Here is a 27,785-nt window from a genome sequence, read left to right on the forward strand (position 1 = left end):
CGAGTCCCTCCTCGCGCACAGAGTCACGTACTTCTTACACAAAGGTGATGATATTCCCCGGGTTATCCTCGGTGTCGTGGTGTATCGGGAACCGGTGCCTCGTCATGTCCGGCATCAGGTTCGTCATCCCCAACTTGACCATGTCCCTGTCGAAGTTCATCACCCCGGGCATGTCATATCACACCTTTGCAGGGTCGTACCCGTCCATGGACCCGCATCTAGCCGCACAGTGGCCGCAGAGCAGGACCTTGACCAAGCACGGGGGAAGACCCCGTACGTCGAAGAGCTCTACATCCCGTTCTCGAACATGGCCGGGAATCTGTTCGGCAACATGAACGCTGTCCGCAACGCCTTCAAGCCAGGGGCTCTACCCGACGTCGACGACACGGGCGCGGGGTCGACCCACCGGCGCCAACGCCCCCGAGAACGCCAACATCAGCGCGGCCACCAACGCCTTGCCGACCGGGGCCACCTTCGCGAGACAGGGTCAACAACAGCAGCATGGTGGCGGTGGTGCCGTGCTGTTCGATTTGGTGGCAAAGGACTCGACCAGGCGCCTGATGTGGACTCCGGAACTGATCGCCATGAGCTCGAGCTCCAACGCGGTCGGCACCCTATCCCACACCTTTCCTGCAGATCATGTACGGCCTCCTGGTGGTGAGCGCGCACTTGTGCCGCTTCAGATCCACGGACAGCTTCGCGCTGCCGTTCATGCTTAGCGTGTCGATGTATACCATAGAGCCGTCCGCGATCATCTCCGCCACCACGACATCTGGCCTGATGGTCAACTCGGGCATGCCCGTGCTGTTGATAGTGACCATATACGACAACACTATCATCTTCAGGTCGGTTATATACACTACGTACCTAAACGTATAGTATAGGATGTACACCTTCATTCCGTCGGCTTTGGCCATGTACTCCCCCTTGTACCCCTTCAAGCTCGAGACGTCCATCACGATGTGGTCGGCGGCCCTGTTGTCGCTCCTAAACTCGGGGTCGACTGCCCCTCTCATCGACCAGATTGTGCCGACGATACCCATGCACGTGCACACAATCGCCTTCACGATGCTGTTGGTCGCCCGGCCCTCGATCTCGAACTCGGCCGCGTACGACTCCTCGATGTCGTTGGTGTACCTCCTCGCGATGACGTGGGTCGTCGTGTTTCTGATCATCATGGTGGACCTGATCTCGACCATATCCACGTCATACATCACGCTCTTGATGGCGCCGTCGAAGCCGTACCCGTCCGAGACCGCCAGGATGTACACGGGCACTATCCTCGTCCTGCCCCTCGTCACCTTCACCACCGCCTCGTTGTTCGAACGCTTCCTCACCTTCGCCTTGGCGTTCATCACCGAGCCCGTCCACCAGGTGCACTCCGCCTCCCTGATCTCGGGCGTGGTGGCGTCTGGGAACAGCCCGCTCTCCATCTTCTCGAACATGATCCTGGCTAGGGGCGTGTGCATCCTCTCCTCCACCTCTCTGACCGGCCTCTGCGACACGGCGGAGAATGTAACCATGTTCACGCTCGGGTGCGGGAGCGACTCCACGGTCATGTTGTCCAACGCGTTCGTGATGTCAGCTGTGATGGGTTGAACCCATGAGGAGGCTCGGCTCTCGCGAACCAGCACCAAGACCAACGCCAGGACTAACGCCACTTCCGAGACACGCACGGTGCAAGGGATACAGGATCCTGGCACCTGAGACACCGTACGCAAGGGAAGGTCAGGAAGACAGACAAAGTATAAGAGGAAGAATGTCGGGCGTGTACGAGAAAGGAAGGACAATGGAGAAAGGGGAAGATAATGGACATCCCTTACGGGGGAGCGTACGATATAAGGAGAGAGAGAGCGCGGGTGTTCGTCCTTCTTCCTCTCTCCTCAGATTTATCCTCCTTGTTACTAGGTTGGCTAGCTAGTTGCAGAACTCTTTCCAAACCCTCACAGCAGCCGTGCTCGACACGCTTCCTGCTGACCGACTCCAAGATCTTGATCGGGTTCTTACACCTGCACAGCACCGGCTCCAAAGGCCCGTCCAAGCCCAACCTTACGTGCTCGAACCTGGCCATGGCTGGGTTCTTGTCCTCGGCGCAGATCGGGCAGATGTTCAGCACGACATCCATGTTCGGCTAGTCGTGCTTCGCCCAGTGCACAGGTACGTGAGTCCGTATCGCGACGACGACGATCATGAGCGGGAGCACGACCGCAACCGGGTTTACAGTCAGCCGCTGGGACGCCACCGCCGACACGAGGTTGCATGCGATGCAGCTGCTCGGAGTCGGACTGAAGCGGTCAGTGCGACCCTAGCTAGAGGTTTTCGTACCCGTACCGTCTACAGGCACGGACCGGGTACCGCATGAATCAGACGCCCACGATCATGTGCAACATCCTGGTCAACACCTGCCTGGCGTGCGGGAAGGTGGCGTCGACGAAGGTGACGCTGTGCGACAGAGGCCGGGACGGGTACATCTGCCTGAGGGACGGCGTGGTGCTGTCGGAGGTCAACTTCGTGGAACATCAGCGTCGACATGAAGGTGTCCATGGACCTCAAGGTGATCATGAACACGACGGTGGTCTGGGCCGCCCTGAACATCGTCGTGACCGACGCCCTGGTCCTGCTGCCATCCGAGAACATGACCAGCCACATGACGCCCTACATGCGTATCGGTCTGCCCATGGCCGTCTTCAGCAGGATGTACTCGGCCTTGAGTATGTGCGGGAACCCGTTACCAGTCCATGTGGACGGACCAGAACTTGTACGAGTTCCTGGTGATGGGCATCCCGCCAGACCCGTCCTTGCACATGTACACCAACTCGTCGGTGTTGAAGCACTTGTACCAGATGGTGTGTACTCGCAGTGGCACATCTCGATCGACAGACTGCTGTTTCCTTAGGGGTGGCAGGCGACCAAACGCAGAGTGTGAATGGCGTGTCCTTTGACTGATACTGATATCTCACGCCCTTTTACTCGCTGGTGGTGCCGTGTGGTGTGGTGTTGTACTGTAATGGGTGTGGTAGGGACAGCACAGTGACGTGACTGTATCTATCGTCGTCTGAACTGTCCCTTGCGGCATGACTTGGGCGTTGACACCTGAATGTTTGTGCCCGTTGGCCACGGAGCGCTAATGCACGAAGCTGCTGCACGGGCGATAACTGACACTCACGATTCCTTGTGGTCCGTGCACCTCCTCTTGCATTAGCGCCTCTTTGCAAGTCAACGACCCCTTTGCTGAGATATACATGACCCCCGTTCTCTCTTCTCGTGGGCTTGGGGGATATGGGCTACCATGACTCACAGTCCACCATGGGCGACGCTCGACCTGCGGCGTGGTGGGAGGTTGAAAACATCGGTAACGTCACGTTCAATCACTTTTACCGCGGCGTCACGGATTCCTCGAATGTCTGCCCTGTGGCGACTTGACTTGCCAGATCGAGAAACCGGACCCTCCACCGCCAGTTGAGTCGAAGTCGAGGTCGAGGCCTCTCTGCGTCGGCAGATATACTCTTCCGCCGCGCTGATCAGCGCAAAGGAGCAGAAATGGAGGCCCCGCTACATGATGTCCAAGCCATCTTATGTTCGAGGAAGAGGCGGTTGTGGGGGCTTTTCAGACACTGATTATGGCCGATATCATGGTGCTGATGAGCCTCCTCGTCGTCCGAGGCCCCTATACCTGCAAGAGCGTAAGCAACTGGCGATGGAGACATATATATGCTGACAGCATACCAGTACTTCCCACCCTCAAAGGCGTGGTAAGTCCGCCCATTTTCTACGCGGTGGTCTCTTATCCATGACGATATAGAGGTGGTTTCAGTCAACCTGCGACATGCCAACTCCAACCATGGCCAAAGAAGCCAAAGAGATCATTCCGACGAGGTGACCGGCAAGGAGTTTAAGCCGAATATGCTCATCAGCACGAAGAACCTCGCGAGGGGGGTTGGAGGGTAGATCAGAGAGATGGCCGCGGTGACGAACATGTTCGATTCCATAGAGGCGTTCAGGACAAAGGAGATGCACCAGCCCAGGAATACGGTCGTAGTGTCGTTCCAGGACCAGAGGAGGGTCGGGCTCAGGCTCCCGAAGGGGGTCGTGGTTATACGCGGGAAGAGGTTGACGTTCACGGACACCAACAAGAGGGTGAGGACGGTCAGGGTCTCGTACGGGATTATACGTGTATTACAGCTCAGACACATTCCCACGATCAAACACTACCCGTCCACGGTATTCAGGTCGATCACCATCCCGAGGGGGAGGTATAGGCTGGACACGCCCAGGCTGTCCGAGTGCGAGCTACTCGCCATCGTGATGTAGAACTATACTTCGGTCGTGAGGGACGCCATCATCATAGATAACTACGTCGTCTTTACCAGCTGCCCGGTCTACAACAGGACAGTGATCGGCTGCGACCGCCTCTACCCAAAGCCGCCCTCCACGGAGAACATGGCGAGGTACTCGATGTTAGTTTTGGCCGTATTCGCGGAGGTGTACATGTACAACACCTTGGACTTCGTCCCACTCGGGATTAAGTTCATCTCGTAGACATGATGACGGCCCTGTCCATAATGTCGTACGTGTTCAAGTCTACGGTCCTCTACAGCTCCGTGTCACGGTTCCGCGAAGACCTAGTTGGCACGTGACTATTTCGCGCGCTGCCTGCGACCATCACCTCGTCGCAGGCAGGTCAACTCTCAGATAGACTCTGCTCGAGTTCGGTATTCATGTTATTAGTGCTGTAACACTTTGTGCTGTGCTGGCACCCCCGACCTGCTCAAGAACGGCTTCACGTACATCGACTTGCCGAACGTCGAGATAATGTCCGAGCGCGAGATCCTCCCCGTCCCCGCAGGCTACAGGGTGACACGCTCACGTCCAACACCCGACCGCGGCATGGCGCCGTGTACGAACCTACACCAGAACATGGGCACCCCCTCGGCCCTGAAGATGTTGATAACCTTGATGTGGTACGAGATACTTAAAGAGAACACGGCCGGGATGCTCATCATCGCTATTGTCCTCGTGGATATAGCGTGGTCGATGAAAACCTCGGACCTGCACTTCGCCCAGAGCACGGTCGTCGCCCTCTTCGAGGTCGAAATCACCCGGTCGTCGAACTTCCTCTTGAAATCGTAGGGCATGATTGTGGCCCTCTTCATGCGCCTGAATAAATCCTCGACGCTGATCTCGGGGTCGACCGCGATGTAGGACCACCCACTGACTATCATCTGCCTCCACCCCTGGAACCTCCCCGCGCCGGCGATGACTATCATCTTCCTCTTCTCGTGGACCAGCGACTGCGCCATGGTGTACACGCGGTCGCGCATGGCGAACGACATGGCCGTGATGTCCAATAGGACTGCGTCCATCATTGAGGGCCTCACCATCGCAGCAACCTCTCCTCTCCTCGAAGCAAACCATCCTCCGCGGCGACACCGACAACGCAAGGCAGGCAGAAGCGGTCTACTCGAAAGATGTGTTGAGATAGGTCTCGGCTAGGCGAGAGCGTGATTATCGGTCTTTGACCACGTTCACCACGGCGCGTCTAACCACGTCCACGGGGTTGGGCATCTTCTTCGCCACGCGCTGCCTGGGGTTCACCAGCACGACATTGGACGCGTCTGTCCTCTTGACGACATCTATCTCGTACACCGTGCCCTGCTCCATGTGCATGTTCCCGTTCGCAACTGGCACCATCTCCAGTCGAATGCGGTCAACGTCCAGGAGGCTGAACCAAGATTCTTCCTTCTCTAGTGAGTCGCCATGGCAAGGCAATGGTCCAAAAGCTTAGAGAACTGACCACCTTGTAGTTGACAGTTACATGCCACCTACATTGTACTCCCCGGCCGTTCTCGTTTGATGCAGGTCTTCGGGCCCGGCGTCGGCGGCACGAACGAACGAGGGCAACGACTCCTCCTACTTCTGGTCCTCAGTCCGCAGCCGAGCGCATATGCTGTGCATCGCACACTCGATAGAAATATCCAACATCCTCAAGCTCTACGAGCAACAGCGCGCACCACCACGTTGTCGGACGCACACAGCTTGTCGTCCATACAAGAGCAGGTCGGCCGTGGGCTCCTACAGCCTCAGGGTTCTGGGGCTGCTCACCAACACGACCCCGTCGCAGGGGAAGGACAGTGCGTTGCCCATTAAGGTCAGGCGCGTGGAGAAGGGCGTGTTCTCCATGAGGGTGCCGGTACTGGACGACTCACTCTTGGTTCCTGTTCACGGTGCTGAACGACTCACTTTCCTCGTCTCTGACCGTGTCCGTCTTCATCCTCCTCCGCATGCTGAACACCAGTGACTTGGTGTGCCTCAACGCGTCCGGATCCGGCAGCCTCGCGGTGTTCCCGTGCCTCTCCGTGGGCCCGTCGGCCTTCAAGCGCTCGATCTCGAGCTCCATCCGTGACATGCGCTTCTGCATTATCTCCATGACCCTGTTCGACCCCCACAATCCGGGCCTCGCCCTCATTGCCGTCCCCGCCCTTGCTCGCCGCACTGCCGCCGACCCCGAACTCGATCGAGCGGTCGATCTCCTCGATGTCCGACATGACGCCCAGGGTGGGGTTCGACACCTGCATAGAGCACACGACTGTGGACACCGTGGTGAAGAGGATGATGAATATGGAGGTGACCAGCACGAATGAGGATCTTGTTCGTCTGATTCGCGGGATATAACGATGCCGACGTTGCTCCGTATGGGAAGAGGTCATACTGCATGGGAGCGTTGTTGAACATGATTTGACTCATCTGCTTCGGCGAGGATGGGCGGTCGAAGGGTCCATGACGGTGAGGGTGGGCTTACACGAGGCATCAGACCGCTGGCAGAGAGGCCACCACAGCCATTGTGAATACTAGTCCAGCAAAATGAGGAAACCAAGGTTGATCATCATTATCGCCCGTGTTTTTGTACACGACTACGTACACCAACACAAGTCCCAGCATGGTCTGCAACTGGTACTTGGCGCGGTCGTCAGCCGCCTCCGCGTCGTCCAGATGCACAAGACCGTGTCCAGCCATTTGACCCAGTACGTGGAACTACTTACCCACGCTGGTGAAGAAGGCCACCGTGTGGTCTATATCGATACGCATTGTCACGAACACCCACGTGACACTGGACACTCAGCTCAGGCCGTCCACCAAGCAATCAGGCCGCCAGCCAAGTAGCTGGCTTATCGCATGTATATAGCAGGAGGGATGATATTGTCAACCTTGAAGCCTTCTTCAAGCGTTGACATCTCTATCTATAGGCTAGTTATCTTCATTATTGATCCCATAGTACACGCATTCACCCTCCAGTTAGTTAACCGGTGTGATACGCATGCCCGTGTGTGGCCTCCCGCTCGCGGGCATCACCACGTGTTAGGAGTTTATGGATCCGTTGTGCCGCTGACTGTTCTTCTCCTGGCATGCATACCAAAGATCTGCTCGATGTGGCCAGATATTGCGCGATGTTTCCAAAGGTATGCTTCGAAGCTGGATTGGGAAGACAAACCTTTTGCCTCAAGCCTACTACTATCAAGGTTTGAAGGACACGGTTCAAAGACAGAATGGGAGTGGATCGTCTCAACGAGTACAAACCACTCGTTGACAACTGCATTGAGATCGACAACGGCTCTACGAAAGCCAGCTGGAAAGGAAAGGTGCATACAGGAACCGCCAACATCATGGGGACCCGATGAATCTGGACATGGTCCAAAAAAGGAGGTTCAACCTTGTGGAAGACCCAATACCAGGAAGAAGAACGCAGGCGCTACGAGTCGCTGCACACCTGAGGTGCCACGAGCAAACAGAAGAAGTCAACTTCGTTCACAAATAATCGAGTTCCTCTCGGTTACACGTTATGCGTATAGCCCCGGATACTATACACTTGGTTTCGTCTCTGCTACTTCGTTCCACTAGTACATCACCAAGTAAACCACTTCGCGTTTGCTCGCAGCGCCTCTCGTGTGAAGCGACTGGTGACACCACCATGATGGTCCGACAACCCGCTTCTGTTCATGTGGTTCATGATCTTCGAGGCCCTCAGCATATACCTCGCATGGTTCAAGGGCGTGTCATCGCACAACTCTGGCCGAGTCTCCAGGTGCGTGTTGCACATCATGGGCACGACCACGATTGTCAACTCATACGTCGGCAGGTGCATCTTCACGGGGGCGTCCATCATGCGGGTGATGCACGGGCACAAGTTGTTCGGGCGCGAGTCGATCAAGTCGAACGAGTGAATTGTGCAACAGGAGCAGATTGTGAAGGCGATCTTGCATATCTTGAAGGTCACCGTCGGGTGCTCTTACAGCTGGCGGTTTTGATCGGCTACGCCTACGTGTGCATGTTCATCTACATGGTGGCGTCCTTGGATGCGTATATTCACCAACATGGTGTGTCCTCGGGTATGTATATTCACCTACAGGGTGGTGTCCCCGATGGTCTGTGTACGCTCGCCGTTGATCAGGTCCAACCTCAGCCATGGCACCTTGTTATCGTCCCCGGGGATGGCCAGGTAGACCGTCAAGTTGATGTTGAACGCCATCTTCAAAATCGCCTCCTTGACGCCGTCCTGGTGGTCCTTGTGCATTGTCGACGCGGTCATGGTCATGTTGGCGCCCACGCAGTCGGGCTGGTACGAGACCATGATAGTTTGTCTCTTGACGCACTCAGTCGGCGCGAAGAGAGTGATCGCGGAACCCTCCTCGGTCCTCTTGCTGCACGGGGTGATGTTCGTGGACACGTTCTTGCGGACGATCCAGACGCCGGTGGTGGCTCTGCACACATGATGGTGCTGGTAGACCATGGTGATCGTGGTGGTGTTGACAGTCTCGTTGATTCAGTGCTGGGTCTACTACTACGACGACTCCGTAACAGGAGATGACCATGGACAAGAAGACGATCATTTACAGGCCCATGCAGGTGTACACGTTCGAAAACGTGATTCCGGGCTGAACGGGTACCTGAACACGAGCAACCACATGTTCAAGCACAGCGAGGTGGTCTGCGACGTGTACAGGGTTGGCTGCGGCAAGACCACTGACTACTGCGACAAGAGGATGTCCGGCGTCAAGTACGAGGACGCGAGTCAGAAGCGAGTCCACGAGGTTCCATGTACAACAAGTGCATGACCACGGAGATGAACGAGCAGAGAGAGAGAGATGATGGCCCTCTGTACGACCAAGTCGGACAGAGACAAGGTGCGCAGCTTACTGAGGAGCTATGTGATGACACTCGGCATGGTTTAAAAAAGTTCGCGTGTGAGCAGCCTTTCTGCCTAACATCCGCAATAAATCGCAGAAAGACGTCGAAGCAGAGACTCTCCAATTGCAAAAGTTTCAAACATAAAACGGCGGTTAAGGAAGCCACAGGAACATGCACGTTGGCTGCGATATCAGCTCGTGTGGTCGAAGCTGATTATAATCCCTTTCGATCATCCAGCATTTGTGGAATTGGTTGCCTAGCTTGCTAGCAACTCAGCCGGATCCTGTGAAGAGAGAAATTCAGTACAAGCTGGTCAAAAGAACAAGTCCCAACCCAGGTACCTGGACGTGATTCCACGAAGGTATCCTAGCAATAACGTGAAGCTTTAATGCCTTGGATAGAATTTGTCCAGTCTCGACCGTCCACAAAAATGGCACCATGCAAAAGCAGGTCTACAGAGTAGGTGATAGCTGCGGAGCATTGCATCGAATCGACAGCGGCTCTAATAACACAAATGATCCTGATCTCAGGGTGATGCCTTTGAGCCTTTTGCAAGTATACCGAAGAGCGTCTTATAGCAGGCCATTAGATTCGCGAGCCCCCCCGTGGAAGTGCAGATGTCTTCATTTTCAAGAGCGAGGGATTTCAGATCTTTTACAATGGACAAACGGAAAAATTCGACTCGTAGCCACAACAACATTGTGCAAGGAGAGGTGGTGGAGTTTTGGGGAAGTGAGTGTCCAACTTCCCCCACCAGATGTGTGCCGCGGGCAAAAGAGGCACCGAAGTCCAGCTGCTATTCGATCGAAGAATCTTCTGAGTCTCGTCGTTACCACGATCGGTCCCGTTAAATAGCAAACAGTCAATGTCTCCGTGTGGCCGGTGAATATTTCTGAGATGCCGCTCCATGCATCGCCCTCAATATAGAGCTGGGTCAGGCTCTTCCACTCCAACAGTGATCCCATCAGATCTCATCAGAATACCTCTTCAAGCTGTCAATCGGACGACTAAAATTTACTCTCCCTACCGATATCACCACTAGGAGGGTTTAGCTCGCCGAGGGAGAGCTAAGTTTTTCTTGTATCAGGAGCGCTACTGGAGATGTGTCGTTAGTCGAGCCATCCATTACCGACAACTCCAACGCAGACACACATTGGGGATTTGTAGAACTCACATATTCCAAGGCTACCGGCGTATGGGTGCGACATCAGCGGCGTTGACTTCGTCGGGCTGGCCCTGGAAATATCTTTGAAGAGCTCTATCAGGAATGCCTTATTGGAAATAGGCAGTACTCAGCGATAGATCGATTCCGTAGTGATATGTATAGTAGTGACAAGACTCAAAGCATGAGAAAAGGATGCTTGTCGGGTGCGAGGAGCATGCTTTTCTCCTTCGGTTTGTAAGTGGCTGAAAGTGGTTTAGGCTCGTCCGGCTCGGTGTCTTCCCGAGTGGCTTTTCAACCTCTCTTGCTAGGAGGATGCTTCTCCTCTCTGAGTAGCAGGCTCCTCTCGTGCGGTTCACTTCGGCTTCCTACGCTGTTTGTGATAAGCTCAGACACTGAGAATGATCGGTCCATATCACAGTCAAGGAGGCCTACAAGAAGGGGCGATACGAGGTATCTGCGACGCTCTTGGAATCCAAAGTTCGATTGACGGCTACCCTTGGGAAGATCTCTGTATCTGATTCCCAAGGCAGCTTTATTCGCGTTCTCTCTCTCCTAACAGTTACATCCAACTGCAGCCGAGCGAATTCCCAGGCTACTGGGAACTGCTATGTTGATGAGGTCTGGTCGAAATTTTCTATCGAGACCTAAAAGTTCAATACTTAGTCCAGCCAGCTGGGCGATGTCTCGTGCATGGCTGAGGGCGACTCGCTTCATTACTCTAGTGGCATTGGCACCGACCGTCGTAATGGCGGTATCATCGGAACTAATTTGACTAAGCCGTCTTCAAAGGATATCTTCAGCTGCAACAGTGGCCCTTTCGCCGTCTCTCCGTCCGCCGATGACATACTAAAATCAATCGTTCCCCGCCTTTATGCGGCACTTAACCGTTCGCTGGTCTGACTGAGATCAACTACAACGGCGGTTTGCGACAGATTTGACGGTCAAGACGCTGAACTACTGGGATTGACGGAGCCTTTTGGGAGCAACGGTCGTGAAGCCCGGTGTGGTGGCCGAGGAGCTATTCGCCGCGGACGCGCTTCTCCTGCGACCACCTAGGCCCAGCTTCGTCTCATCTTGACTTGTTAATTCGCGCTGTTCTTGATCATGATTCTGGGTCTCTAATGCCACAATGCGCTCTATGTTCTTTTGGTATATCTCCAGTAATGCCTCAGTCTTGTTCTTGTTCTCGTACGCCTCTAGGTGGTCTTTCTTTCCGACTCGTAGTTCATTGCCATGCTTTGAACTAGTTGTAGGACTTGGGCCTGGCCAGGGTGGATGTTCCGGTTTGGACATGCGTCTCTGGTTGTTTCGGCAGTCGACCATGCCGACCTTTTCGTCTATGGTCCATGTTCCGTGCCCTCGTTATCAACGCCTACTACGTCGCTGAGAGTTCCTTCATCGATCTCGCGAGCCGCGTTCCGTTGGCTTCTTGGGCCGTAAGGATCGTGGTTGAGTTTGCGGAGTGGAAGCGTCACACGCATTCGAGCGAGTCAGAGTAGTTACAGTGGTGTCGTCATGCGATCTTCAGGGAAGATCTCGACGAGCGCCGGGAGGCCGCGTGGATCAACTGCGGCGAGAGAAGCAAACATCTACGGTTACATGAATCATGACTGCGTGCCGACCGCCAAACTCCTGGGTAAGAGGGAGTCAGGAAGGTATCAGGTCTCCGTGGTCGCTGCTACACGAGAGGTTCGTGATGCAGATAAAACTCACCATCAATTACGGCATTACGCAAGATTAGGCCTCCACACCGCCGATAAGCTACGACTATGAGGAGGGGGACCTGGAACTCAACACTTTTTCGTTGGGGTTTGGGAGCTTCACCAAAGCACGGCATGCCTTATACGAGGTCGGTGTTATGTTCTCTCTCTTGTCGCTGGTTAGAGAGACTTTGCAATAGCCGGACAGCATGCGCAACTTCTACAGCCGACGCGGCCAGGGTTTGTCTAGCGTTTAGGGAGCTACTCTTGCGGGGGGGCTGGCGTGCTGTAGGTAATCGAGGCGGAAGTACCTACCATGCTCCTTAGTCTTGGTCAACGAGCGCTTCAGCTTTCTCAGTAAGTCCATGATCTAGTTTTATACTCATGCCCTGCTAATAGAAATATAATAGCGTGGACTTGCCGGAATGGCCCCCCAACTCCGCTTTGGCACTACTAGAGGCACTTGAAAAACCATGAACTTGAGCCCGATCTCGTCCATAAGTAAATGTACCATCCGTCGTGCTTTCAAAAGATCTAGGTACGAGATGGTCTACGAAATGTCTCCTCACAGTAGTCATCGAAGCGTACACTCCACAGTCTGATCTGCTTCATAATCTTCTCTGTCAACTCCAGGTAGCGATCGGGTCCGAACATCGAGTCGACAAATTCGGTGCCGGCTTTTCTACCCATTGTCTTTGTGCCATCTCTCTTGGTGGCCTTCAACATGTAAAATTCACACTTTTTGAGGAGGTCTTTGAGCTGGTCCCACAGCGAGCCGCCACTGTCGATGAGGTCTTTAACGATTTCTCGCCGTTCAGCATTTGTCATGCGGCCAACACGCCCCTCTGCACTTTTCATCTTGCCTGCAAGTTTGATAAGAAGCAGCCACAGCTCTCCAGCCACGTCGGTGGTGGGATTCGAACGGCCGCGATGCCAGATAGTCCAGTCGTATATCCACTTGCCAAGGGAATTCGCGTCAAAGACACTGCCTAGCAGAATGATCGGCTTTTCTGTTGGATCCCAATGTTTGATTGTAAAGCCCGCTGGGATACGAGCATGGTAGGCATCTGCCTCTGTTGCTTGTCGGGTAGGCTTTGAGGCCTCGAACTTGGACTTTGACGACATCCTAGAGGAGGTCGAAGAGCGCTGTGGTCGGAAGTACTTCGGTGGTCCTTCTCTAACATTCTCCTGTCTGTAGTGGAAGTGAGGGTCTTTATCAGACTCGTTTCCGTGCTTTGACTTTGACGGGTTTGGCTCCCGGGAAATATAAGTACGCCCCATATCTTCAATTTCATCGACCTAGACGTAGATAGGCTGCTTCGGCCGCGAGTGGTGATGTACTATAATGGTATCTTTGAGGTAAAAATGTTGTCGGAGCAGCCCTCGCTCTCGTTCACATAGTCGTCGTGACCCTGTGATGCGGTGTACTGGAACGTGCGGTCATGTGCCTGTGAGGACACTGCTGAGTGCCAGTCTTCAATTCTTGAGGAATGATGGTAACTGTTGATTCGTGTATGTGTTCATGCCACCTCGGCGTTACGTCGTACCGTGGTACATACGTCACATATTCTTCACGAGTATATCTTGAAAATCGACAATCGGTATACCCTAGCGGTACTGTCAGGAACGGCCTATGGAGATAGGTAGAGGGCGGCGATAGGTAACAGGCAGGTATAGGTATTCCTTGACAGTATATCTTAAGTAAGACTCAAAGCATGAGGAAAGGAAAGGGAAGTTTCCCTCAGGCGGTGAGCATGCGGTGCTTAAATAATGAGTGGTTGTCATGTGCGAATTATGCGTTGGCGATTCGTGACAGGTACCCGCCGCTGATCAGTCATCTTCCCTGTCCTGAAAGGCCCTTCTGGAGCAGAGGTTCCTATACGTGGATATTAAATAATAAAAAGGCCATCAGCGCCAATAGACGCAATATTTTACCCTTGATGATGATGCTACGACCAGGAGCGGCTGTATCAAAACATGGAGATGATCCAGAGGCTCAATAATGGTTGGTTACAGTATCATCAACGTGGAAGCAAGATGTTCACCCCTACAACGGCCACGTCATTTGAGTGACGCTGATCTGAAGTTTCACATACACTTGGGGCGTGCCCGGAGTCTGTACTCGGTACACAGCAAAGGTTCCCACCACTTGGCCCCGAGGTTACCAATTTTTGTCACGTTCACATGGTTTGGAAGCTTAGAGTGCTCTGTCTCGGTTATTGTTGCCGTCAGAGCCGCTTTGCTGGCCCCATTGCTGCCTGGAGTAGGGACATTACATGCGGAGTCGACCCAATCCATAGCGTCGTCTGCGTTACCCATCCTGCCCAACGCCCTCATCCTACCCAACGCTCTCGTCCTACCCAACGCCCTCCTACCAAAGCTACCAACCGAGACTTTGAAAGGTGGTTATCACGATGGTGATCGCACAGGCAACAACAACAACAACAATGGCCAACCTCAAAACTGGTGAGGCATTTATTAGGTTTAAAGAAAGCATAGTATCCTAACATAACTAGCGCACCCAATATCCCCTACCGATCACGCCGTACATCGCAGGCTCGAGTGTCACGCCTCTGTTGTGAGGATGTTCGACGTCGAACTCGCAGTCGTCCTCTGTCTTCATGTCCCATTTCGGTCTGGCAAGGCTCCCATCGAGCCGTCGCATCCCCTGAAAGCCAAAGGTCGGATCGCAGCAGATCAAAACCAGAGACCGTTTTACAGAGCCCGGCCCGCCCGCCCTGAAGAAAATTCCCTCATCCCCCACCGCTGCCTTAGCGTCTTGACGACGGAAACATTTGCAGTGGAGCATGTCCTGGAGATCCTTAGGTGCATCTTCCGGGGGCCAGAGAGAGATGGTATTCGCCGTGAAGGCTCGCTCGCCATCCTCCATCTCCCGGCCTTCCGGATCCCGTTTGGGCTTGCGAAGCACCCAATCTTCCGGATTCACCGCATCTTTGACCAGAGGACTCAACTCCTGTCTACTTGTCACGCGTAGCTTGGTGCGTTCTCGAGGGAGCCATTCGCCTTTCACGTTGGGGTCATCCGTAATGAGCTCGACGAAAGTTTGCGCGTTGAAAGAGTACCCGATCCATTTTGTCTTATGTCGGTCATACTCCTTCACCGCCGTCGCTTCCTTCTCGCCGCCGTCGTCACGAAACTGGGCATGAATGTATCTGCCTGCTGAGAGCCGCCGACTGTTGTCGATCTCGTCGGCCAGCACAAAATTTGCGCGGCGTATGGGTGTTGTCTGATAAGCCCTGATCAGTGGACCGCCCTCGGGCCCCCATTCTTTTCTTCCCTCGACCACCAAGAGTTCGCCGGTGGAGTAGTCTATCTGGAAGCTGAGATCAGCCCACGTGTCGTCGTGTGGTCCGTCGATGTTTTGTCTTCGCCAGATGAGGTTCTTTGTGAGTTCCGCATCTGGGTCGCCTAGGCGTTTTGAAAACATAGTGATGCCATAGTAGCTCGTGAACGGGGCGTTTACCCAGTTCGTGACGGCATAGAATTGGTCTTTGTAGATGGTAAAAGCCACTGTCGATCCTATACGTGAGCCCCAACCTGGCAGCCTTAGTGGCTCACCATTTACCCGCTGGGACGTCTCGAAATCATAGACATCTAGTAACCATGTTTGTTCACCACCCCAGTTAGTCCCCAAAACTATGAATCGTTCATTATTCCGAACGAAAAGTTTGTTGGTACCTGGCCCCAGGGTCGATACACATAATCGGATTCGGGGCCGAGGGGGATTCGAGGTTTTCTTTATATCCACCGCGAGGATATATCGGGCAGAATTGGCATTAACAGAACACTGTAGAACCACTATTCCGTCGGCGTAACTCTCGACCTGCATCAATTTCAGAGATTCGAGCTCTATGGTGGCCTGGTCCCGATTCGCGATGCAGACTTGACCAGTGAAGAACTCACGACCGAAGACCTGCTCGGTGTCTCGGCGATGATTGAAATTTAGAATGCGAAGAGTGAAGTCCGAAGTCGTGTAGCATAAAACCCCCATGCTGTAGATGAAACTGCGACTGTATGCCAGAATGCAGACTGAGTACGGTGACGCCTGTTGCAACGCCGACTGCGAGTCGACAATGCGGGCGAGGGTTTGCCTGGGACCGGGACCTGGTTGAAGCGGCGATAGGGCAAGCTGTACCCAGAGACAATATCGCAGATACACCTGATGTAGTCAGCCAATGGTCCATTGTATATACTGGCGCATTGATAGTACCTGCATCACAACCTTTACAGTATTCTCAGTCTGAAGAAGCCGGCGTGAAGACTTGGCCGTTTTCGCCAGTCTATCCAACGAAAAGTGGTCGAGCCGACTTGCAACATTGTGGAAGATATCGAAAGGCAACTGCGAGAACTCGAATGTCATGTCCGTCGACATCTTGTAAGTTAGTGTCAGACCAGTTACCTGACTGGAGGGTGAATGTGTGTACTATGGGATCGATAATGATAAGAAGACTTCAAGGTTAACAAGTAGGATCCCCCTTGCTATATACGTGCGATAAGCTAGCGGCTTGGCTGGCGGCCTGACCTCCTTGGCTGGCGGCCTGAGCTGAGTATCGGTCGTCGAGAGCCAACCATTTCACTGGGGAGCACTAACCGACAGGAGGGCCGAAAATGCAAATTGCAAATGGTTGGCTGGCATTGATAGACCACCGGAGCGAAAGCCTCTTTAAAAGCGATCAAATGCCTCACTTTGTTAAGAGGCTAATCATTGGTGTTGCCTGCGCAGCGACCGTGATTGACACCCCGAGGGGGGGGGGGGGTGACCACAGAGTACGATAGACGATTATGTAAGCATCATGTTTGCTGATGTCGTCAGCATCACCCCCCCCCGACCAGTGCGTTTCGCATGCGTTCCGCATGCGATAACGGTGCGAAACACATGCGTTTCGTATGCGATTCGCGTGGTTTTATTAGGCGCATGCGACTCGCATGCGAGACGCAGGCGAAAAGTATGCGAGTCGCATGCGGCCAACATGCGTTCGCCCCTGAATTATTTGTTTTTGAGTTGGGACCGTCGATAATGGCCTAAACCTTTTGACAAACGGTCAAGTTGATCCCGCCGTTCACGAGCGAGGACTGGCAGCTGAGCTTGGCTGCAGCCGCGGGCTCATGACGTTCAAGCCGAGACTTCACAACAGGGGATGAAGGATCATGAAGAGATGAAAGAGACAGCAACAAAAAGGCAAATGAGGAGCATCCTGAAGCACCAGAGCCGGTGATCGGGGTGAATGATGAAAGAGAATCTGTACGTCACATATCTTCCACTGTCCTGCGATGATTTGTTCGAGGTAGATGGGAACAGCATAGTAAAAAGTCCGGGAATACTGTCCAAGAATATTATCACAAATCGCGGTAGCTTCTTCTCGCATTCCCAACGGTGGCTACGTCCCGCCGCAGGGCTGGAATCAAGGTCCCCTGGGTCCAGGCCCCGATCTCAACTGGGGTAAATGGAGCTGCCATATTGACAAGACGCAAGCTGCAGCCTACCCCAAGCTTAACAAATCTATTATATAAGACTTGAGACTTGTTGATCTTCGACCGCTCCCGGTGGACGGGAACTCGCGCATTCTCGCACATCGGGGCCGGGTAGCTGAGGGGAAATCGTCGTCAGTCGGGTGGCCGCAGAAGAACGAGTGATCATTGGGATGATTGCATCTATCTTCTCACGGGAAAGCCGGGTTCGACTCGTAGCTGCTCACCAAATGCATTGTCGATCCTAAAAAGAGTACCAAGTAGAAGTCTTGATCGAAAAGATGACCCCACAAGAGGGGAAGGCGACAGACTTCACGATGAAGTCGTGTTGATTCTGGGTCCATTTTCACCTTCATGGGAGAGAGTTGTGAGACCAGGGTCGGAGTGCAACGAGCAGGTCGTGAGAAGAAGAGGGTTCACTTGCCTTGAATCCTTGGAGTGCATCAGGAGACTCCAGACATGCTTCGTGATAAACAAAAGAAACATGAAGAGGCATGGACTCGGATTTCATGATGGCGCATCATGACGCATCCATGTGTGAGAAGAAGGCTCGTACAGCTTGAACCTGGCCACTTCTTTGTCCAACTGCCTCCTCTTCTGGTCGAAGGCATCAAGAAGTTCCGAATCAGAGTCGCTAGTGTTTTCGGGCAAGTTGCCAAACGACGATGCCCAGCCCGATCAGTAATGTCGAGCTGGTGGAAAAACGCGACACCACCAACCCCTGCCATGCTGGTGAAGGATGGAGTAAGGTCGAGCAGGGCAGGCCAGGGCCGGATAGAGGGACAAAGAGCAGGGACGAGAACTCACGTCGGAAGCTCAGTTCGGCTGGCAGGAGATCTGCAGACATGGTAGATTGTCCACCGAGACGACGTTCGAGCCGGGGAGGAGGGCCGTGTTCGTCAAGGTATCATCGTCCGAGGAGACGTGCATCAAGGCGTACGAGATCCTGAGCTCAATGTCGCCCGTCTTCGTGAACGTGCACAACAGCTTCGGCTTCGACATCGAGAGAATCACGGTCTACAGCGCCAACATCCCCAAGTTCACGGACACGTCCGAGAACAAGCACTTGGGCAACAGCGGGACTGGGACCTTCTGGAGGCTGACCAACGGGATCTCGGTCATGGACTCAATGTACGACGTGGACAAGTACCTGCGGAGGGACTGGGTCTCCATCTTCCCCAAGATGGCCGAGGTCCTGAACGGATCGTCCCAACGAGTACAAAGCACTCGTTGAAAACTCCCATCGAGACGATGGCAAGCAGTGAACACTGCAAGAACAGCGAGTGTAAGTGTCGAGTATCACAAGCACGGTAAGTGTGAGTGTCGAATACCACCAGTATAAGCCAAATGTGGGTTGGGGGAGGTCAGTATCGGTAAGTATTGGTTGGGGCAGCCATTACCTTAACGCCAAACACCAAAATGCCAGGAGAAAGAAGAGAGAAAACAAAGGAACAATTGCCTGTGTCTTGTCAGTATCATACCAATGCATTTGCAGTGACGATGGTCAGATCGAGGGACGACTACGACTTCGTCCAGATGCTCATCTACAAGACCAGGGACTCGGACCTGCACACGTGAGTCGCCAAGGTCATAAAGACGCCCGAGAACTCGGGTACGGCCAAGTGCTCGATCTAGGACCTGATCGCGGGCAATAGGGGCCACATGGTCTGGTGCTTCAAGGTGTCGATGGGCTTGCCGATGAACTTCCTATCAGACATGAGCAGGTCCATGGGCGTGGATGGGAAGGAGTTTGAGGGCGGGTTCGTCCTCGAGCCCCAGTCCAGGTGCTACAAGGGGCAATCGTCATCGAGGGGAACTCACTGTATGCCTCGATCATGTCCAAGTTCAACATTTTCATCAACAGATGTGCGTCTACGTGTACAGCTGACGCGTCAGACTAACTAAGAAGGTGGCCTCGACGTCATCGAGGACTTGTTGGGCCTCGAGATCGGTGATTGCTTCGATCACGAGGACTTGTTGAAACTCGAGATCGGCGATTGTTTCGATCGCGAGGACTCGATCCTCCTGATGACCGAGACCGAGTACATGTGCATAGTCGGGAAGGAGCTCACCATCCTGTGCGTCATGCTGAATGCGTTGGCAGCAGCCACAGGATGTTGAGTTCGAATACGTACCTGGCCACTTCCTTCCTTGTGGCCTTAACCTCATCGGGAATGTTGGGCGAATAATTTCCACCACTTTCCACCATCTTCCACCCAACAAATCCACAGGGCACGCCACATCTCCTCATCTCCTCGCTTAATCAATCAATTCTCCAATCAACTCATCATTCCATCAATCCATCAATCAGGTATTTCCACTCACACACCGAACCTGTGGGGCTTCAGGGCCATCTACAGGGAAACGGACTCGATATTCGTCTGGGTCAAGGGCAACACGGAGCAGGTGTACATGAACGCGGGCATCAAGGTAAGACCAAGATCACTGAGCTCACGAGCGGGACTAACATCGTAGGCGTCGATACCAATATAAAGTGGAACCACTAGTCGATCATCATATCGGCCAAGAAAAAGTAAGTACGAAGTGGTCATCCGGGACGGGACGCTAACCAGAAAGGGGCCTAGGCACACACGACCACTGAGATCATCGGCAACATGAGCTTCAGCTCGTACAACAACGACCACCTAGGCCTGGTCCACATGGCGTTGTGTGTCCCGTGCGGGCGCATGATCGAGATGAGGCTCGGGCCTGCGCAACTCCACAGCATCAATTGTCGACTCACCACCGCGTGCGTGTGGGAGGTGTATTGCGCGGGCTGCGCGGAGAAAGACGGTGTCCCGCCACCCAGTGTCAAGGAAGACGTAGTCATGGAAGACAATGTCAATGACTCTTCAGATGGTGTCAAGGAAGACAATGTCAAGGAAGACAATGTCAATGACTCTTCAGATGGTGCCAAGGAAGATGGTGTCAAGGAAGATGGTGTCAAGGAAGATGGTGTCAAGGAAGATGGTGTCAAGGAAGATGGTGTCAAGGAAGATGGTGTCAAGGAAGATGGTGTCAAGGAAGATGGTGTCAAGGAAGATGGTGTCAAGGAAGATGGTGTCAAGGAAGATGGTGTCAAGGAAGATGGTGTCAAGGAAGATGGTGTCAAGGAAGATGGTGTCAAGGAAGATGGTGTCAAGGAAGATGGTGTCAAGGAAGATGGTGTCAAGGAAGATGGTGTCAAGGAAGATGGTGTCAATGGCTCTTCAGATGGTGTCAAAGAAGGCGATGTCAAAGAAGGCGATGTCAAAGAAGGCGATGTCAAAGAAGGCGATGTCAAAGAAGGCGATGTCAAAGAAGGCGATGTCAAAGAAGGCGATGTCATGGAAGACGATCCCATGGCAGACCGTGGCAGTGGCAGGCTAGACGGTCTAGTCAATTACGCGGACAGAAACGGCTTCACCTTCATGGACCTGGCGATGAACAAGATCGGCCGCACAGGCAGGCGCTACAAAAAGACGACCTTCCCGAACCCAGGAGCCTACATCAACATATTCGCTTTCATTCGCATGTTCACGCCCGCCGAAGTCACGTTCGGCTGCATTTACCCGCGCGGTATGGGCATGGACAAGGACATTGAGATTATCTCGAACTTCTTCGCCCTGGACAAGTCCACGATGCGCACGGTGCGCCCAATCATTCTTTCTGAACCAATAGATGCTCGCGTTCTTTTGGCCGCGCACCAACAAGGATATCACCAACAAGGATATCACCAACAAGGATATCACCAACAAGGATAAGGAGGTGGAGGAGAAGGAGACCTCGGACTTCCTCGACGTGGAGCAGTGGAGGGTGTGCCTTATGGTGCCGTCGGACACATAGATGTTCACATGCTTGTTGACCCGTGGAGATGCGGCTTCGTATCCCGCTTTCTCCCGCGCCTTCGTGGTCGGGTCTTCAAGTCGCAGTTATTCACATACAGATAGATCTATTAGCTCTATATCGCTATGAATCTAATGACCTTCATCAAGTTGATGCCGTTCTTTGCTTGTCTTCGAGTCTGGTTGCGCACCCCTCCTCTCGGTGCCGTTCCAGAGGGACTCGCTGTAGCTGCTATCGTACTCGTGCGCGTAGGTCCTCCTGCGGTGGGCGCCTATGCCTCCTGGTGTCCGGGCTCACCGTCGTCACACCCTTATTCTTGGTGTTGGACTCGTACGTTGGCAGCTGGAAACTTCGGGGCACCATCACCCTCCAACTTGTTCTACAATTTGGATGTGACCTTGTCTACACTCTCGGGGTTGTCCGTGTCTCTGTTCGGCGACACGCGCGTGGGCTTGGTGATCTTGATGTCCGGGCACAGGATAATCCTGTCGTTCTTCCTCCCCATCCTGAACGAGATGAATGGCCACAGCAAACCATCAGAGCTAAAGTTCCAGGCAAGGACGACCGTTGGCGGCCTCCCAGTTGGAGATCCAGCCCCCTGTCGCGAGACAGATAGACGGTGAAGAGAGAAAGACTGTTGAGGTTATTGGAGCTCTGAGCAAGAGATGCCTTTTACTCCGTGGCATCACGAGCATGAACATGAAGATGGACGTTGTTATGACACATTTCTTGTAGAACGACGGGAGTCGGTGGCAAACAGGGGAAGTCGGACAATGGCATGGTTCATGCTATCCTCGAAGAGCCAAGGGCTGCTGCAGAGGTTTACATGCTATTCGTACTGAGACCAGATAGATAGACGCCAATACCGAGTACCGAGTCACAATTCAAACGCATTCACAGGCCCTCCCTTTTCCTCACCTCATTTGAATCCTTTCCATATTTGAATTTGGTCACGGCATGGGAACGCCGGTTTGCTTTTGAGTCAGTATTGAGCAAACAACGACTTGGAGCCCGCCGTAAATGATGCGGCATATCTCACCATCATCGCGTGTTCGTCCTGGGTGAGGAGGATCTTGATCAGATGCTCGTGGAATATATTGCTACGGCCTTGAACGAAGGGTGGATTTAACCACTCAGTGTCACTCCACCAGGACTAGTGATGGAGTAGTGCCATATTTCGTATATCCCTACCGAGTTATATCCCCACCAAGCTACATATGTCACAAGTCACAATGAGTTTCCAGAATGCCGGGTGGTGGTTGCTGAAGACCTTGAGTTTGGCGTTGAGGTAAAAAGTAGAGATAGACGAAGCCGCCAAACGCGAGGCGGTAGTGTAGCCAATAGGCGGGAAACGTCGAAGCTCTCAGCACCAAGCAAGCACTAACCGGGAACCAGTTGACCGGGCAGCTCATCAATCGGCCATCGTTTGTCGATGCAGCCTTTGTGGTCGTTTTCGTTGTCGTCGTTGTCTGGAAGTTGTCGCTTGGCCTTGACCGGAGAGCTGAGCTGACCAGTGTCACAGTCGTGACCGCCGTCAACGTGTGGGTAATGACTGGTGGAAAGCCACTGACACAGCAACGCTGGTAAAGACTTGACGAGGAAGAGTTCCAGAGACAACTGGCAGACTAAATTGCATAGAGAAAAGCAGACAGAGGGTCTTAACCTCAAGGCGGGATGTTTGTTCGCGCCCGTGCGGGTGTCGTAGACAACACTGACAATACTAGTAAGTAAGGTCATCGGGAATTATAATGGGGTATCTCATCAACCTCGTACAAGACTTTCAAACAGGAACTGTGTATCATCCTAGAAGGACAGGATGTGCTATGATGGGAAGAAGAACAAGATGTGCTACGACGGGAACTTTCTTTGGGCTCGACTTGCGATGAGCGTACCGCTGCTGCGGTGCCTGTTTTGTGCCTGTCAGTGGAGGAAGTCGATGGACTGACTTGGGAGCTCGGAGGGGATGGCGAGCAAGAAAGTGAATTCACCAGTCCCAATTCTTTACGTGGGAATCTATTGTACCAGACCGTAAGTGAATGGGAATTCGAAGAACTGGATATGTGATTAATGACACAAAGGTCTTTTTCTTTCTCTCTTTTTTGGTAGGGGGTTAGGGCGGGACCTATATAGGATACGACCAAGATTCCACTTTGCTCAGGACATGAGTCAATGACGCCCTTTTCTTTTCGATCGTACCATACCACTCGCTGCATTTCGGTGCATTCAAAGTGTATCCGTGACATGGCCATGTCTGTCCACTTGTCCCTGACCTATTACTACCATCACTCTTTTCGTGGGCATCAAAGAAGTGAGTACTGATATTCATTTCCTTCCCACGACTGTAGGCCCAACTGCGATTGCCAAAGCGACCGGTGCAACATAGATGGAAATAGCGGGTCAAGACGAAGAAGTGGTAGACTCGCTTCGAAACCCGGACATGATATCGGTGGGGGAAGAACGTGGTGGTCAAGCCAGAGACGCCGTGTTTTGCCCGATGGTGCCGGGAGAACTGCCTCCAAGGGGTCTGCATGTGTGTGAGCAATTGCGTACGCGACGAGGCCACTGAAAAGCACCGGCAATGATAGCGGCAGAAAAGAACACGGCAAATACCTCTCTAATCGCAAAATCAGTGTCAAACACGAGAAAGACGAACCCATGTTGACCGCAGTAGCTGGGAGCTCAAGCTCCGACTCCGGCTCAACAAGAAGACGATGGCAGGAGACACAGGGTGGGAGTGGTCCCTCGACGCAGAACGTTACCTTCCTGCTTTCCATGGCGCCGAAGCTGGTCTCCTGACGAACTCGGACTTTGGTGCCAACGTCAGCATTTTTACCTCGCAGCTGCGTTGGATATGACACAGACTACAGACATCAGGATACACTGCCTGAAGGGACGACTCCTACTTTCTCGAACCGAGAATCCAATTTTGCAGAAGGACTTCGCTGCATCCGATTTACAGGGGAGGCATGTTCGTTCCAACTAGCTCCCCACTGGAGCCTGTGCCTAGCGAGACCACTTATAGGTAAGCGTAAAGTATCCCAATGCTTGTTCGTAGCTTCTACTTTCTACGGTGAACGGACGTATCCTTTATCATTAGTAGCGGATATGTAGAGTCCGCTTCTCTAAATCAAGCATAATCCCTCTTCATACTCAGCTTCTACACCGCTTACTTACCATCGAGGACTCCGATCGCCATGTATCCAACATCTTCCTCGGGACGAACATCCCCAAGTCGAACCATCAAACCACCCAGCCGCTTCGACTGGTCCGCGGCGGCATCCTCCATAGACGATACGTGAGAAACACCGGCAACTTTCTTACCGCGAACATCAACGCCCTCCAGGGGGCCAAAATGAAGAGTGGTGCATAACTCCCTTGAATTTTCCATGCTGAGATAGTCCGGGATATACCTCTTGGCTGCAAGCCCGGCGCCGGTCAAGTCTACCTCTCTACCTCTCTAGACTCGAGAAATAGAAAGAGACATATCCCCAATTCCGATGATTGTCCTCCTCAGGTTGTGTTTGCCGAAAGCAATATGAATGTTTCATCGGTTGACCATCCCTTCTGGACAACGAAAGATTTGGAACACATCGTGTTACATCAAATGGCAGCATTGCTCAGCAGCTGGGGGTTATATCGAGAAGACTACTTCCAGCGTCGATATCAATCCAAAACCGACCGCAGCTGCAGCGCTTCTGAGGTTCTTGGTCAGAGCAATATTGCATCTTGGAAGAGTGGCCGTATCCGCCTAGCATTTTGCGGTACATCACGGAGGCTAGCATCAGAACAAGGCGTCACTCATCAATCACGAATCGCTGGAAAGGCTCTCTCATAATGTGCCTTCCTTTCGCACCTTTTGTTGGCAATGACGCGTGTTCCAGTTTTCTTTGCAAGTTTCTCGTCCCATTCCCAAGGCGCCTCTGGGTGACTCTGGGCGTCTACCTCGTCGAGCGGCCCGAAGAACCTCACGCCACTCATGTCAATGGACGGAAAGTTGTCCAGATCTTTATCACCAACTACCCTTGAGACGATTCCCGGCCAGGTGGGCAAGTGAGTCCACTTCGACGCCCGCCTTTGCCGAGTTCACATTCAATAGCGACCAATATATACGCCAACATCAGCTACGTCGTTTTGTCGGCCCACCCATCGCCTTGACCTTCCCATCACCTCCCATCGCCACCCATCGCCTTTCATCGCCTTTCATCGCCTTTCATCGCCTTGACCCTCACAACCTCTCCTCCCCCTTTCCCCCCAACCTGAATCATCACCGACCAGACAGCCAACATCAGCCGCGCGCCAACTGCTTACTTGGACATCCACATACATGACTTTGTACGAGGTTTCCGAGGCACACAAAGAAACAGCAGCGACCAAGTTGAGAAGACGGTCCCGTATTGTTTTTCAAGCTGGCCTCGAACATACATACCGGTCGTTCTTGTACAGCAAATAATCCTAACAGGTCCGCAGTCATGGGATCATAGACAATTTCGGCGTGGGGCGTCGAAGCTCCTGTGCCGTTTCTAGACAACGCAATTCCTTCAAGTTGCCATCAAAAAAACGCCTGGCGTCGTCCAAAACATGGTTTGATTGGCCAGCGGGGGGAAGGTCGTCTGCGAGGCAGCTGGAAAACCTTTTCCTTCTGTGTGATGCACAATCCCGTCTGAGCATACCCTTCGCGGGCTCTTATAGCTGGTCTTTTTGTTCTGTATTGATATTCTCATCTCATTGAGTAAAGGAGCGTCCCGAATGTATGTGGCAGGCCTCCAGATTGACATTTTCCGACGGCAATTCTTTCATCATAGAGGCGGTCTCTCAATATCGAAAAGTTGTCTCTGGAGTGCAGTCTCTCTCGAGTGGCTCCCATACGATTTTGATTGTTCCTCTTCGCTCTTTTGTGCAGCCTCGAGATTGTTATCAATCAGCGACTTCTTCTGGGTTCGCGAGATCCAATCTCCCGCCGTCGTAAAGTTTGGTCTTGGCCCAAGTGAAGCAGCTAGCCGGGTCAACAGGGACAGCTTTAGAGGTCTACACAATCTTCGCTAGCCACATACCTGTTCCTCTCATTCGTGTCGGTGATGACACGTTTTCAATTTCTCCAGGCCAACAACGCGAGACGATCGGACAAGACTAAATCTTCTCCTTCGGACCGCCGTCGCCAGCCAGGAGTGCCTCGAACACGCGCCCAACAAATTGAACGCTTCAAATGCTGGGCCAAGAGGAGGACTGTATCGAAGACAGATCAAGTCCCTTGACCAAGTTATGCACCCAGCGCAAATGAGGCCAAAGCCTGGCAGATTCGACCAGCAGACGATTCTCCTCTATTCACCACCACTACGACGTCGATGGTGAGCACACTCGGACCTCCATCGAAAGCATGATGACACTTTTATCAACAAGCGCCCAACGGCAGGAAGTCGTCCCTCACACAGACCACGTCTCCCTCGTCGACGACATTGACGTGTCGAGTTTCCATTTGACGGTAGCGCCTTAGAAATTGTAGGCGGACCGAGCAAAAGGCGCGGAAGAGAGTGTTGACGAAGAAGACCCTCTGCTCTTTGCAAGGATGACAGCTGGACAAAACTCTCCACGATCGATTCGACCACACTGAGCACCCTCTCAACTACCACCACCACGCCTTTTACTTCGTGAACAGGAAGCTCGACAGCTTCTACCTCGGCTGTGGGGGACATCTACTACAACAACAGCGTCGGCGACTGATGATTTGGGCGATACATCGAGCAAAATTCGAGCAGTGGAATACTCATCAGTGACCAAAATTAACCACAATCAGCACAATAGAGCCCACGCAAAGGCTGGATCCAGGCCGATATCCTAGACAAGAAGACCTCAGGGCGAACATGGGAAACTTGCAAGGTCCAGTCAGTATGGGTTGATATATCGCAAGCACAAGCCCGTCTACTGGTCCCCCTAGTTTACGAACCTCGTCTCCAACCAGGAAATATCAGCCTGTTCTTTCTCATGGTGCCATCTTGCATGCACGCCGTACATCGCCGCGGCGGACCATCGAGTGGGACATCATCGACGACTTCAAGAACGCCCTTGACGAAGGGGGAGCGAGGCATCGACCGTCGAAGGTATATGCAGCATACCGACCTAGAATCATCGGTGCCCAGGAATCCGCGAGATCAATACCCCTTCTGGGTCAGGAAGTGGGTTTGCTGTCCTGGGGGTTGAAAAGCGACAGAATGGTCATGATTGGCGAGTACATGACCTCTTTCGAGCGTTTCCCACAAACTGTTTTGGGCCTCCTCTCCTCGGCAACCAAACTCCCACTGCCAGCTCATGGTGGCAGCTGTAATGGGTTGAACCCAGGAATGGGCCTGGTTCTGGCGAACCAGCGCCAAGACTAACGCCAGGACTAACGCCACCACCGAGACACGCACGGTAGCAACTGAGACACC

At 53.2% G+C, this 27,785-nt stretch overlaps 8 protein-coding genes across 8 annotated transcripts; 3 read left to right on the top strand and 5 right to left on the bottom strand.

The window, feature by feature from the left end:
- Nucleotides 1–34: 34 nt before the first annotated feature.
- AYO21_09137 (hypothetical protein) lies at nt 35–2,125 on the bottom strand (the record flags this gene model as incomplete). The annotated part of the gene is made up of 6 exons (XM_022659075.1): nt 35–146; nt 201–351; nt 407–575; nt 624–804; nt 868–1,703; nt 2,054–2,125. The coding sequence occupies 6 exons, from the start codon at nt 2,123–2,125 to the stop codon at nt 35–37; spliced, it is 1,521 nt and encodes a 506-aa protein (XP_022508614.1).
- A 64-nt stretch (nt 2,126–2,189) lies between these two features.
- On the top strand, nt 2,190–2,946 carry AYO21_09138 (hypothetical protein; the record flags this gene model as incomplete). Its single annotated transcript, XM_022659076.1, has 4 exons — nt 2,190–2,279; nt 2,341–2,465; nt 2,524–2,711; nt 2,897–2,946. The coding sequence occupies 4 exons, from the start codon at nt 2,190–2,192 to the stop codon at nt 2,944–2,946; spliced, it is 453 nt and encodes a 150-aa protein (XP_022508615.1).
- Nucleotides 2,947–3,306: 360 nt separating this feature from the next.
- Nucleotides 3,307–4,539, top strand: AYO21_09139 (hypothetical protein; the record flags this gene model as incomplete). Its single annotated transcript, XM_022659077.1, has 6 exons — nt 3,307–3,402; nt 3,500–3,683; nt 3,730–3,752; nt 3,805–3,944; nt 3,992–4,253; nt 4,312–4,539. 6 exons carry the CDS (start codon nt 3,307–3,309, stop codon nt 4,537–4,539), a joined length of 933 nt encoding a protein of 310 aa, XP_022508616.1.
- Nucleotides 4,540–4,847: 308 nt separating this feature from the next.
- Nucleotides 4,848–5,363, bottom strand: AYO21_09140 (hypothetical protein; the record flags this gene model as incomplete). Its single annotated transcript, XM_022659078.1, has 1 exon — nt 4,848–5,363. The coding sequence occupies one exon, from the start codon at nt 5,361–5,363 to the stop codon at nt 4,848–4,850; it is 516 nt and encodes a 171-aa protein (XP_022508617.1).
- A 142-nt stretch (nt 5,364–5,505) lies between these two features.
- Nucleotides 5,506–6,707, bottom strand: AYO21_09141 (hypothetical protein; the record flags this gene model as incomplete). The annotated part of the gene is made up of 4 exons (XM_022659079.1): nt 5,506–5,739; nt 5,827–5,910; nt 6,103–6,193; nt 6,241–6,707. 4 exons carry the CDS (start codon nt 6,705–6,707, stop codon nt 5,506–5,508), a joined length of 876 nt encoding a protein of 291 aa, XP_022508618.1.
- A 1,691-nt stretch (nt 6,708–8,398) lies between these two features.
- AYO21_09142 (hypothetical protein) lies at nt 8,399–8,785 on the bottom strand (the record flags this gene model as incomplete). Its single annotated transcript, XM_022659080.1, has 1 exon — nt 8,399–8,785. One exon carries the CDS (start codon nt 8,783–8,785, stop codon nt 8,399–8,401), a length of 387 nt encoding a protein of 128 aa, XP_022508619.1.
- Nucleotides 8,786–11,302: 2,517 nt separating this feature from the next.
- On the bottom strand, nt 11,303–16,441 carry AYO21_09143 (hypothetical protein; the record flags this gene model as incomplete). The annotated part of the gene is made up of 6 exons (XM_022659081.1): nt 11,303–11,685; nt 12,618–13,347; nt 13,446–13,548; nt 13,608–13,679; nt 14,598–16,228; nt 16,280–16,441. 6 exons carry the CDS (start codon nt 16,439–16,441, stop codon nt 11,303–11,305), a joined length of 3,081 nt encoding a protein of 1,026 aa, XP_022508620.1.
- Nucleotides 16,442–18,222: 1,781 nt separating this feature from the next.
- On the top strand, nt 18,223–21,363 carry AYO21_09144 (hypothetical protein; the record flags this gene model as incomplete). Its single annotated transcript, XM_022659082.1, has 8 exons — nt 18,223–18,282; nt 18,332–18,754; nt 19,012–19,112; nt 19,194–19,360; nt 19,448–19,616; nt 19,887–19,968; nt 20,124–21,167; nt 21,199–21,363. 8 exons carry the CDS (start codon nt 18,223–18,225, stop codon nt 21,361–21,363), a joined length of 2,211 nt encoding a protein of 736 aa, XP_022508621.1.
- Nucleotides 21,364–27,785: the final 6,422 nt, after the last annotated feature.

Source organism: Fonsecaea monophora, assembly GCF_001642475.1.
Source record: "Fonsecaea monophora strain CBS 269.37 chromosome Unknown Scaff86, whole genome shotgun sequence".
In the NCBI taxonomy this organism is placed as follows: Eukaryota; Fungi; Ascomycota; class Eurotiomycetes; order Chaetothyriales; family Herpotrichiellaceae; genus Fonsecaea; species Fonsecaea monophora.